This window comes from Periplaneta americana, chromosome 2 (genome assembly GCF_040183065.1).
Source record: "Periplaneta americana isolate PAMFEO1 chromosome 2, P.americana_PAMFEO1_priV1, whole genome shotgun sequence".
NCBI classification, from domain to species: Eukaryota; Metazoa; Arthropoda; class Insecta; order Blattodea; family Blattidae; genus Periplaneta; species Periplaneta americana.
Genome location: NC_091118.1, coordinates 48,470,282 through 48,484,247, shown reverse-complemented (window position 1 = coordinate 48,484,247; position 13,966 = coordinate 48,470,282). Strand labels below are relative to the sequence as shown.

Here is a 13,966-nt window from a genome sequence, read left to right as displayed (position 1 = left end):
TCAATGCCACCCTTACATTAGCTCACCATTGGTGCCTATCCTGAGCAAGATTAATCCAGTCCCTAGCATCATATCCCATCCCCTTCAAACCCATTTTAATATTATCCTCCCATCTAAGTCTCAGCCTCCAAGGTCTTTTTTCCTATGGCCTCCCAACTAACACTCTATGTGCATTTCTGGATCGCCCGTATGTGCTACATGTCCTGCCCATCTCAAATGTCTGGATTTAATGTTCCTAAATATTGGTGAAAAATACAATACGTGCATATATATCAATATGAATGAGGTCTCGCCCACCTCATTGAATATTACACGACTAGTCTTAACTAGTCAGTTGTATTATTACTGATAAATACGAGAAAAATTCGACTAGTCGTGTAATATTCAATGAGGTGGGCGAGACCTCATTCATATATATATATATATATATATATATATATATATATATATATACACTGTTAGCAGTTTTCATTAAACTGATGTTGAATACGGCAACAAAGTCATTTAATATGCGCTTCTGCATACATATGACGTGTATCGTCTCAAATGCAGGTAGTAAGGCCGTAAAACAGTACTACGAGAGGGGTTCGGCCAGCGCCGTGGATCGTGTCCCGGCATGGCTCAGTTGGTAAAGAGCGCTCAGCGCGCAAAGCTGAGAGGTCCTGGGTTCGATTCCCGGTGCCAGTACGAATTTTTCTCGTATTTATCAGTAACAATACGTGCAGTTTTGCATTGTGTAACTTTCCCCATTCTCCTGTAACTTCATCCCTCTTAGCTCCAAATATTTTCCTAAGCACCTTATTCTCAAACGCCCTTAACTTCTCTTCCTCTCTCAAAGTGAGAGTCCAAGTTTCACAACGGTTTATTAAACAATAATAATAATAATAATAATAATAATAATAATAATAATAATAATAATAATAATCCGTGATGCTACAGCCCTTTAAGGGCCCAGACCAACCAGCCAGCTGCTGGCGCCACATCCACCTGCCAAAGCAGAGGTGGATGATCATCCAACCAGAATGGTGGTATTGTATGGTTAGTGTGATGATCCCCCCAGCCGTCTGCTTTTCATAACCAAATTTCGCTGCCTATCATGACTCCCCAAGTGTATCACAATGCTGGATGGGCACCAGTCCCATACATTGACCAAAATTTCATAAGAACATTTCTTTTCCCATGAAGACTTGAACCAGTGCACATTCCATAACACGAGTCCTAGGCAGGATGCTTTAGACCACGATCCCACTGTGAGGAACCTTTTGAGTCTATTACTAAGCAAAAAAATAACTGATATATTGGAGCTTCCAAACAAGTCATTACAGGATCGTCAACAGATTATATCAGCTTTGATTAGGGCTATCCAATTTGATTCTGAATGTGTTGAAGTTGTTTCTAAAAATATTCAGAATTGATGCAATGAAGAACCTTTCAATGAAATCCCAAAGAAAGTGAATAAGAAAGTGGTTGATTGTAATTTGAATCCCATTTCAATTTCGAGGTGAAAAAAAGTACCAAGGAGATATACAGGTCTTGCAGAGACATCAATTATTAATACTGTTAGTGGATACTACTATGAACTTGTCCAGAAATTGAAATAGGCAGGATCCTTTGTCAGTAGATCTAAACTGTGATGCCTGTGATGATGACGATGATGATGATGATGATGATGATGATGTTATTATTAATAAAGTGTAATACAATTGTAATGTGTTACTCCCCATGATTTACATTAGGCTTACCTGTGGAAAAAGACTGTGCATGACTGCTTAGGTGAGAAAGTTCCGCATGACTTTTTATAAGTTAACCTTTGATGGCTGTATCAATACTGACTCCAAAACATCGCACTGTCATGTTTGTTTTGCTATAACAATTCTGATCAAGGAACAAGCTCTACAAAAATCATACAGTATTGTGACAAATTTCTAACCCAAACTGTCGCAACACATAGGCCTATGTTGGTTGTATTATATCTCTGCTGGTGAGTGACCATTAAATTTCAAGGAGCTTATTTTGGTCGTGTGCGTCAAGAGTATTAAAAAGCATTACAAACTTTTTCCATCTCTCTTCCCTCTCACTGCAAACTATGATGCTGCAGAGGCAGAGATATAATAAAAGATCTATAGCTGTTCATGGGACTGATGTAAGCATATCATTTTAAAGTAATTAGTTATTGCTGGGTGAGGAAAACATTAATATAATATGTTATGTGGTTCTTGATTCTATATCTTTATTATGTCTTAGGAGTCCCCTCCTTTATTAAATGTTATGTTTTATTTAACGACGCTCGCAACTGCCGAGGATATATCAGCATCACCGGTGTGCCAGAATTTTGTCCCACAGGAGTTCTTTTACATGCCAGTAAATCTACTGACATGAGCCTGTCGCATTTAAGTGTTTGGCCCAGGATCGAACCCGCAACCTCGGGCATAGAAAGCCAGCGCTATACCAACTGCACCAACCAGGCTGACTCCCTTCCTTTATTATTCTTTCGTAACGTATTCTTAGCTCCATCAGTTATCCATACTCATAGTAAATGCGACATTTTACATTGTACTGAATTTGATCTATGATTGTCTGAGAAAACTGTCTCATGAACATCTGGTCTTGCTCCTTGTTGCCAACAACTAGTCGGAAGTAAACTTATTTTGCTTTAAAAAAAAAAAAAAACTGTTTCATGTAGTTGATTTCCAAATATAATTTATTTTAAAATCCTTCTCTGTTTTGAAATACGCATATACAGTTTTCGTGCCATTCTGTAATACTGCAGCTATCTGAGCAGCATTTAGTTCATCCAACAATCGGGATAAGTGATTATCAGCAGAAATCATAAAATCAATAAGTAATCTAAAAGAGAAAAAAGTCAGCATTACAATTTATTACTAAAACTTTGCAAAATCAGTAAGCTAGTATACATCTAAAAAAAAGTTTGTGTAATTCGAATTTATGAGTAATACCAATTTTTTTCTGGTACTATCAATTTCGAATTAAATAAGTTGCAGTGTACATACATATACATAAAGTGTATGTATGTGTGTGTATACTTACCAGATTTGGTTCTGAATCAGGCTCGTCCTCGAAATTCTTATGCAGAAAACTATTGGCATAATAAAACCAATGCAGCTTTGGTTTGTATACTGCATCTGCGCCAGAACCAGTTGTGGTTGACTTTTTAATTTTACGAAGTTCATTATTATATGTTCCTCGAATTGATCTTACTTTAGCCCTCAGAACTTTTACATTTCCTAAACCACAAACTTCCAACAACGCAGACTCGGCATCATCTCTTTTGTGTCTATTCTTGAAGTCAGGATCGGATCTGTCCCACAAGCAGGGATATTGGTGATAGTATTTCAGGAATACTAGAATATCAAACGCAGCCATAGGCCTAACCAAAAAGTTAACAAAACGAAATTCACACAGCACGTGGTAGAGTTCACTTCATTGTCAGGATAGGGCTGTTGCAAATCTGTCCTCACGACGCAATTGTGTGCAGCAGTTCGCAGTAGTGTGAGAAAGTGCTAGGGACACACATCAAAACTTTGAATATGCGACATCACTGCCGCGACACTGGGACAGTAACATCAACAATCATAATGACACTACTAGTGGTAGGGTGTGATTTGAAGACCTGCGATTTTGTCGCTGGTTCAAACTGCGACTGTATAGTTCGAAAATCACAGCTCCGATAAACCGCCATCTTCACCGAATGTGTGACTCATAGTGAAGGTGGCGACAGATGTCGACTATGATTATATGCTCCAGAATACTTGAAGTCAGAAGATTCATACTAATTCGAATGATATAACTAGAATCTATTATCTTCCCACTCAAATGGTTAACATCAGCAACCCTTTAATACTCAAGCTTATACCACCCTTTAATACTCAAGCTTATATCACCCATCATGGCTTTGAGATTAGCCTACAGCTTGCAGACTAATAAACCTCCTAATCCAAGATACCTCATGAAACAACTAGTCAGTGCTAATTCTACACTGTGACTGTCCCACTTTATTTACTAACTTTGCTTTTCTCTCTCTCTCTCTCTCTCTCTCTCTCTCTCTCAATTTCATGCCACTTAAAGCTAAAGTTGCTGCTTTAGCGGCCATGGTAAGTTCGTTGATTTAAGGATCTATGCTCTTAAAATATGAGGAAAGGATATTTGTGCCTCGCAATCTTCACATTACCAGCTGTGCTAATCAGTATTGTTTAGCCTATATAATATTTATGGCACCTGCATGCCAATATGTAGAAGAGCGATAAAAATAAACATTTCTTGTCTTGTGGTGGAAAACCAAGTGTTGTCATACGCCTAGTTCGGCTACATTTTGGATAACTGAGCAACATTCCAACCGCCATTAATCAGCCAAACACAAAAATCACTGTTACAAAATCACCATTATCTGTCACAAGTGGTGCCGTGTGATGTGAAGATCTGTGATTTTGTCACTGTGATAGGTTTCCTGCTGGTTTCAGTTCCACAGCTCTGAGAAATCACCATCACCACTCAATATGCGACTTATGGTGATGATAATGACTGTTAACATGTGTAACAGCCAACTCTGACTTAGTCTCTGGTGAGCATATCACCTTATTGTTTGTACTACAAGAGTATTCTAATCTAAACATGTTACAAAATGTACAGCAATATGAAATGTTGGATATAATAAAGTATATTATTGTTCTGAAATAGAATAAAATCCACAAGGGCCATAAGCAAGTTTTAATTTATTTAAAATAAAAGCCTATAAAATTTTAATGATAAATTGTCATAGCTAGCAGATACCACATGAAATAAATATTTAAATTTACATAATTGAATATTTTGCAAATATCACATATTAAATAGTGTACTTTGTATAAAAGCAATAAGACACAAATTGCTATTACTGTTGTTTCTTTGTTTTCTTCCTCTGAGTATTATTTATTAGGTTTACCATACATCCTGGTTTGGGAACCTTGTCTCAGCATCCTGCCCGGTTCGCAATTCTGTCCCAGGTTTTGTTACTAACGTTGTTAAGTTATGCTGTTCAGAAATGTGAAGTCGCTCTGTATGTGTTGTTGTCCTAGTCTGATTGTCTCCTATCTGTTCATTTGTTGTGTGTGTTTCATTTCACCCTCAGTATTGACTAACTAAAATCTACTACACTATGGTCGAATAAGAGCACTAACAATTACAAAAGCAGTGATTTTATGTATGGGTGTCGTTTAGCTATAAGAAAATATACTCAATGTCATGACAACAGTAACCCGCCAGTTTTCTCAGTTGTTTGATGTAAAGATCAATTTCTTTCGTGTTTATGTGTTTTTAAGTAGGTTATTTTACGATGCTGTATCATCATCTTAGGTTATTTAGCGTCTGAATGAGATGAAGGTGATAATGCTGGTGAAATGAGTCTGGGGTCCAGCATTTGCTCAAATTGGGTTGAGGGAAAACCCTGGAAGAATCCTCAACCAGGTAACTTGCCCCAACTGGGATTCGAACCCAGGCCACCTGGTTTCGCGGCCAGACGCGCTAACCGTTACTTCACAGATGTGGACCTATGGTGTTTCTACTTAAAATATCAAAACATACTTGCAAATTTACGGTTGAGTTACAGGAAGAGTATTCATTTTTGAAGAAGCTGTGTAACAAAGAAGAAAGAGTTAAGTGTTCACATTGTGGTACTGTTTTTTTTTTCTATGGCACATGGAGGTCGATATGATATCAAGGGCCATGTGAAGATTGCGAGGCACAAATATGCTCTCCTCATATTTTAAGAGCATAGATCCTTAAATCAACGAACTTACCGTGGCCGCTAAAGCAGCAACTTCAGCTTTAAGTGGCATGAAGTTGAGGAAAAAAAAAAAAAAGAGCGAAGTTAGTAAATAAAGTGGGACAGTCACAGTGTAGAATAAGCACTGACTAGTTGTTTCATGAGGTATCTTGGGTTAGGAGGTTTATTAGTCTGCAAGCTGTAGGCTAATCTCAAAGCCAGAAAATGGATAACTTAAGAAAAATGGATTAGAATATTCAAGCACTTCAATGAGCAGAATATTCTGGTTCATAATTTTTTCAAAGCTCAATTTGTTTTCTGTCTCCATGGAACATCAGCTCCTGCAGAATGTGTGTTCTTCATTTTGAACAAGTGGTTGGCCGATAGAAATACAATGGACGTAAACACAGTTCGAGCCATATTGTTCTGCAAAGTGAACTTCAATTTGGCATGTACGGAATTTTATGAGAAGATTAAAATCAACATAAGTGCATTTAAGCAGGTTCTTTCCAGTGAGAAATATACCTGGTTCTGTAAGAAGAAAGATGCTGCCAGTGAAAATACGAAAACTGAAGGCGATGACTGATGTTGAGGTGGTGAGTCATAAAATTACTGCTCATATTTGATAATTGAAAGTATCCCGGTTTGTGTAAAAATAGCCTATATATATATATATTCTACACAGTGCTGTCATGGTAATTTTTCTCTTGCCCATACACCCCATCCCTGGTTTTCTCCCTTCAAATATATTTTACTCTCCTCTCTCTATATCTCCAACTGTCATTTAATGATTTCTTTAATATTAAAAAAGATGTAAAGAAATTGTTTTGCTTTACATTTTAATTGTCAGTCTTCATACCATTTATTTAGTATGTATTGAAACAATCAGAAATATAATTCGACCTGGAAACAACAAGCTTGATTTAAAGAATACACCATATAGCCCCACCGTAGATGCACACTTGTCTCGATGAATCTTGGAGTGTGTATTTGCAACACTTCTTGTTTTTCAACTATTATTTATATAATTCTGGATTCCAGTGCTGTAGAGATGGACAATTTTTGTTTACGAACATCAAACAAAATACATTAGGAACAGCAAGGGATGATCTAAGATCTATACAGATCTCCGCCTACAAAACTTAGGCACTCATATGCCGTATGGCTCCATACAGACAAAATTTTCTTTTCCCCATACGATTAATTAAAAAAAAAAACTGTAGGTTGCCATACGATGTATGGTCCCGTATGGCCTCCATGACAGGACTGTGTGTATATAATAATAGTAACATCTCTAAATTTTGTAATAAAAATACTTACAAAGATAATGTAATAACACTGAAGAGTCAAAGAAATGACACATTTTCACAATGTTATCTTAGTCCTTCGAGAACTTCCCATTTGTATTCAAAGCTGCTTTAGTTTTGAAGAACTCAGTTATGACCTTTGTTGTTCCCAGCTTTAGAGAATACCTTTCCACAAGGAACAGACGTAGCAAGCGCACAACAAATCTTTCAAACCAAATGACTCAAAAGAAGATAATTATGTTTGCAATTATCCCAGAAAAGGATTTTCTTTCTCACCAATTAAGTTATCCTGAAGGTATGAAATAAAATACCATCTAGAAAACGAGTGAATTTGTTCTTTACTAGTCCTCTAAATCTATGGTCCTCTACTATGGAGAATGGTTACAAATATAATGCAAATAATGAGAGAAAATTGTCGCCCAAAACTTTAAAACTTTATTTTTGGAAGACAATTTTTTTTTCTGGATGTAATTAGTAATTGAATTTGAAACAGTACTACGCTTCTGTGGCTTAAATGGGGGACGTAAGCAAAAAATAGCCAATTACAAAATATTTTACCATTAATGCAGTTTTCATTGTAGAGAGATGTAATTTTGCATGCACATTATTAGTGGTATAGCCTATATCCTGAATTTTTTTCAGGTTACTTTTTCAACATATAGGGTAACTTACTTCCGGAGTCATTACATTTTTAACACACTTAATAATTCAGGTACATTTTTCTCCAAAACTATTTAAGAGACTTGAAATTTTTTTTTATAAAAATTCCCTTAGATGCATATAACTTATAAATAGTTGGTAAAATTTTTTATTGTATTCATATAGGCCTATCTTTAAATATTTTTTTCATTAAAAAAAATAGCTCTAGAATCATTACTGACGACAGATAAAAAATTAATTCTAAGCAACCTATTAAAATATCCTTGCATGATTTCATATATCTTGGTTACACTAACTTCTGTGTAAAATTTCGTAACTTAGTGCCATTAGTTTTGGAGAAAAATGTTCCTAAACATGGAAAATTTAATGTTTCGGTAAAATGACTGTAAAGTCTACTACCTATGTATGTTTGTATATTTTCTGGATCAGAAACCTCCACATCTGTAGTCAGCATCATCTTTATCTCCTTCTGGCTTCCTTCTTTTTGCAGCTTTATTTACCCGTTCTTGAATTCCTTTCCCCAATGTTTTTGTTGATGTACTTGGTGTAAGTACTGGGCTGTTATTACTAGCCATAACCTCATTTTCAACTTCTGTTGATTTTCTTTTTTGATGTATTTTGAATTCGCGACTTCTTAATTAAAAAAAAAACTCTAGGATTCCCTGCCATTTTTCTTATTTCCTAATAAGTCCTAGAAATTCAAAACTCAACTTGCAGAAGCACAGAAAAAAACCACGTGTTTACACGCATGCAGCAATAACAAAGAATGGCTGATAGCTTGGCTTCTCACAGCCTCCCTGTTATCACCTATTATGATGCAAGAGTCATGGATAAATATATTTATCCCTGCAAAAGCCATGAAAAATTCATACTGTAATGATTGTCTGCAAGAAAAATGTAAAAGGTGAGAAAAGTTTCATCAGGACTTCAGAAGGGAGCATGGCAACTGTTTGGTATTTAAATTTTAAAGAGCATTTCTAGGTGGATTTAGGACCTAAAACTTTGTGAGGTTATTAAATAAAACTATCTAATAATGCCAAAATTTAAAATCCATTTTTTTAGTCATTTTGCCTACATCTCCCCTAATAATAATAATAATAATAATAATAATAATAATAATAATAATAATAATAATACGATGGCAAGACATGGTTGTAAAGGATGCTGTGATCCTGTTCCACATAAAGAACTGGAAAGCAGCAGGAAGAAATAGAGGAGAATGGAGGAAAGCAGTTGGGGAGGCCATGGCCCAAAAACGAGCCGAAGCATCATTGACTGATTGAATAATAATAATAATAATAATAATAATAATAATAATAATAATAATAATAAAAATAAAATAACTGGCGAAAATATGGAACTGAATGTTCACTTCTAGACATTAACATTGGATTGTCTTCATCCTAGTGAGGGGGAAAACTGTATGCATGCAGAAATACGTGTTTTGCAAAATACAAAATACGCTATTACTCACAGCTTGAATATGAGATGGTCCTGGGATGACATCTTTTGGCTGAGAGTGAATTTCACTAGTCGAAGGCGACTGTCGATTTATTTGTACAGTTGGATGTTTCCGTTCAATGTGGCGTTTTAAATTTGAAAGCGATGTCTTGAACGAAAAAGTTTGCTTACATACATCACACTTCGCCGCATGAGCACCACAGTCAGTAAATAAATCCCAAATAGGACTAAATTTCTTCCTTTGCGACATTACACTGAATTTTGCGAGTAGCTGCAAAAAAAATCACAAATCACTGTGTAACTGACGTCAGGGATTCCCCGACGAGGAGAATAAACTTGAATACAACAGTAGTGGTGGTGGTGGTGGTGGTGGTGATCACTGAGGGGAAGTGTAAAGCACATTAACTCGACTGTTGATTGGATTTAAAAGTGACGCTCAAGAAGTTAAGAGTCATAATTATATCAAACTTATACCCCTCGCGAGAAGTATTGGAGTAAATAAATATCGCTCCAGTGATATAAGCTTATCTCTATACTGAATGCCAGATAAGAAATATCCAGAATTAAACACTTGATGCGAAATGTATTACACCGCAGTGGCACATAACATGATTTGTCATCTTACTATAGCGTGAAAATTCTTCACGTGCGTTTGGTACAGAACAGTCTGGTCATACAGAAATTACGAAAATAGTTTTAGAAGACAAGCATTGAATTCTATAAAGTAATGCATTTTTTATAATACCTTGTTGATGATTAGTGGGATTTTTCTACACAAGAACGATGTGTAGGTAAATAAACATTTGATAATTTTATGGAAATTGTATTGCGCAGTCGACTTAATGCTGCTGTCAGCAGAATTCACCAGACTACAACACAGACCCCGATCTCTACAATGGCAAGCTGTACCTTGAATACAACAATGGTTATATGCTTAGGCACGCTATATGGCAGATTATTGTAAGCACCATTTTGATAACTTTACAGGAGAGGCAGTTACGATACTTATCCAACATGATGATGAATACGATAGTCAAAGTTTAAACCAATTTATCAGAGGGGAAAAAAATACTGAGACTCACGAAACTTTTACAGTCGTTGCGCATTATTCTAAAACACCATAACTCACTTTCGGTAAAAGTGGCGCGTATGCTTTGCCTTGCAGGGGACGAATCTGCATTCTGAACATATCACAACATTAATATTGGTTATAATTTTAACATATTTCACTTCTGTCTAAATAACTTACCAGTAACGATCAACCTATCGATAAGGAATTGCGAACTAATTTCTAGCGCGTACGTATCACTAATCAACTGGATTAGAGAACACGCATGATTAATAGGGTGGTATAGCATTTCCATCCTTTTGTTTACTTAGGATTTTTATTTATTTGGAATGCAGTATGTATTGCTTTATCTTAAGAATGTCAGAAGATTCGTACTAACTTGTACAAGCTAACTGGGATCTACAAGCGTCATCGATTTCCATTTGTTGGTTCTTCGCTATCAGCACGTTGTCTTGCATTAGGTATCGCCAGTATTCTTGAAGAATGACCTTTAATCCACTGTCAAACTACCAAGCCTCTTTATCTTATCGCTTGGTTGCCGTAACCTGTCCCCATGTCATTCAACTGGTTCGTTAACATATATTACGTTTACATGGAGTATTCAATTCGATTTGAATTAATTTAGGCCTACTGTAGGCCTACTGAATACAATTCCCCCGATCTCTGTTTTCATGAAATTTTCTATATGCATTGGAAACGATTTGAATACGGAAACTAATTATGTTGGTCAATATGTTAGCATGCTGGTCATCCTGTATACATTGTAGGCTATAAACTGCGTTTTCTAGTGAGGCACATGGAAACAATATTCTTGCTATTAATGTAGAATTTATGTATGCATATATATATATATATATATATATATATATATATATTTATTTTATTGGGTTATTTTACGACGCTTTATCAACAGCTTAGGTTATTTAGCGTCTGGATGAGATGAAGGTGATAATGCCGGTGAAATGAGTCCAGGGTCCATATTGGGTTGAGGGAAAACCCCGGAAAAAACCTCAACCAGGTAACTTGCCCCGACCGGGAATCGAACCCGGGCCACCTGGTTTCGCGGCCAGACGCTCTAGCCGCTACTCCACAGGTGTGGACTGTAGAATGTATTAAGAAAATACAAAACATTACGGGGTATAACAAGACTTCTTGGTAAAACAAATGGTGGTTCATGCGCTTAGCGTATTGAAATTGTTTAGAATAAGATATGAATTTTCATGCAACTCTGTATTGAATACGACCCGATCTCACTTTTTAGGTGCATCGGCCTTGAGACGCAAATCGTTCTGAATCTCCGTTTTTCACGAAGGTTTCAATACGGTAAGAGTATTCATCTCTTTGAATACTACGCGCCCATTATAAATTTTAATTCGTCTAGAACAGCGGTCATCAGCACAGTGCACTCTCGGGCTAGCATCTTTTACCCACGGATAAGAGGAGACTGCTCTATGGTGCAACTGTGGCTACTCCCTCTTCCTGCTGCACGACAGGGCATATTACGTTGCACTGCTTACCCGTTACCCATTTCAGCGAGTGCTGACGACCACTGGTCTATAACGTCAGCGATACCTACACAATACAACTCCTATTATTAACATTAACCTAACACATGGCATCAGTAAGTTACGTATGCCAAATCGCAGAAGAGCAATAAACATGTCGTCTCATGGTGGAAAACCATGTCGTCATATAACTTCAGTTATATTTGGGATAACTTGGCAACATTAGCAATCGTCTAGAATCAGCCGAACACAAAAATCACACTGTGGCAAAATCGCCATTAGCTGTCACAGTGATTTTTCCGGAGCTATCACAGTTCGAAGCTGTGATGGCAAGACGCTGTCACACCCCACCACTAGACACTACATTACTGCGACATTTATTCATGACAGCAAAGTCGCGACATCAGTGCCATCATGAGAACGTCTTTATATTTACATCACACACACACACACACACACACACACACTCTCTCTCTCTCTCCTGTTTAACGACTGCCTCTAAATCTTTATCTTGGATTAAATTTCTTAATTCACTATGTACACCACCTATTTACAGAACTAGCGCTGAAACTTCAATGAAAACAGTAAACTTTAGAGCACAATCGCAACACTAATGCATGTACACCTGAATGTACTATCTCGCGCATAGATTGCAGTAGGTACCAACATTAAAGAAAATATATTCCTCGCCTTGGACCGCGTTAGTGGGAGTGGCTGGTTGCCATGGCAACAGTTAAGCGGGTTTTCAAACATTTTTGGTTTGGACTTAATATTACAGTTGATCATTCATCGTGGTATTTATTGATAGCGAAATGGCAAGAAAGAGCATAATAAAATTTCACAGTACAGTAGTTTTTCTCGGATATAAAAACAGATTATTGGAGAAAGGCAAAAATAAAGTAGAGTCGGAACACATCAAATCGATCGTCAGAATGTGGTACCTATCATAAAAGGAATTGTTGAAGATATGAAAAATTAAACTTATGAAATTTAAATTATTATAAATCACTATGTAAATTGATACTAATTTTCGTAGATATAATAAAAAAACGAGGCCTAATTAGGTACCGGGAACTTTGAATTTCATGTTTGAGATTGGTTCATCATGAGTAACTACTATTATTAATTACTTGTGATTTTATATTTTTAATAGGAGACGATGGAAAATGGAGCATCAATGGTGCTACATGTTCCTGTCCTCGAGAAAGGCCAATATAAATAATTACTTAATTTTTCATACCTTCTATTCTGTAGATAATTCTTGAGGCCTGCTCCGACTTAGTGGAATCGAAATGTCTGCTGCCGCTCACAGCTAGTGGAATCGAACCGAACAGTGCTTTTGTGTTTTGTCATATAAAATTCTACACAAGATTTATTAATTTTTCTTCGTTCATATTAATTTGTGATTTTTGTATATGTACTATTTCAGCAATAACTTTCAATAGTAAATGAATTAAGTTGCCAAGAGTGGATATGGTTCATTTGTTTTTTTTACGAAGGCTTCACGAGAACTTACGGCAGTGGAATAAATATTCTAGCTCTTGGATTTTGTTCTGTTCAATTCACTTCGATTCGATGCGCCGCTTTCTGCTATCTTCCAGTTAAAGACATTGTGAAAAGAAATTCTGTTCGGTTCGATTCGATTCCGCTAAGTGGGAGCGGCCCTTTGGCCTATGTAAATATTATAGTTATGTAATTTTATACACGAGGGTCTCACAACCAGAGTGAACCAAATCCACCAGTGGTCAGTTTGTGGATTAATATAATCTTGGATGAAGGAAACTTAGATTAAATTTATTCATTGCCTTTTTTTTTTTTTAAGATGTTTTTATTAAAAGTACCAGGTCTCTTGGACCCTTGCCTTTTACAAAAAATATGATTTTATAAACTGAAATGTAAATAGGTTTTGTTAAAGAAAATTGATTACTAAGGCCGTCAAAGACAGAAGTGTTTGTTTGAATGTATGTTATGTCTCTTAGTAAAGGGTTGGCATGATGAAGTAGCTTATTCCTGTATGTAGTCTGTAGATCTTGAATATGAGAAACCAGGAAGGGTATTTGAAGTTCATTGTAGAGTTTGACATTGTTTGTGTCATTGCCATAACAAACAAAGTCCAAACTCATTTGTTACTCCACAGAGGGCAGCATTTTCTATGGAAGGTAAAGGTTGCTAAGCATGAGCCAGGAACTTTAAGACTCAGTTTCTC

At 36.4% G+C, this 13,966-nt stretch overlaps 1 protein-coding gene across 5 annotated transcripts in view; it reads right to left on the bottom strand.

Moving 5' to 3' along the window:
• LOC138693761 (uncharacterized) overlaps window positions 1–12,417 on the bottom strand; it is a 30,932-nt gene extending 18,515 nt beyond the window's left edge. The window contains exons 1-2 of one of the 5 annotated variants that reach the window (XM_069817570.1): window positions 12,307–12,417; window positions 9,200–9,457 (exon numbers count right to left, since the gene is read on the bottom strand). In XM_069817570.1, coding sequence (XP_069673671.1) covers window positions 9,200–9,436 — 237 coding nt within the window. In that variant the 5' untranslated portion in view covers window positions 9,437–9,457; window positions 12,307–12,417. Of the gene's footprint in view, window positions 1–3,048; window positions 3,522–9,199; window positions 9,458–10,634 lie in introns of those variants that run through there. The other 4 variants (XM_069817566.1, XM_069817578.1, XM_069817565.1 and 1 more) reach the window with 4 other exon arrangements.
• Between the last annotated feature and the right edge of the window lie 1,549 nt (window positions 12,418–13,966).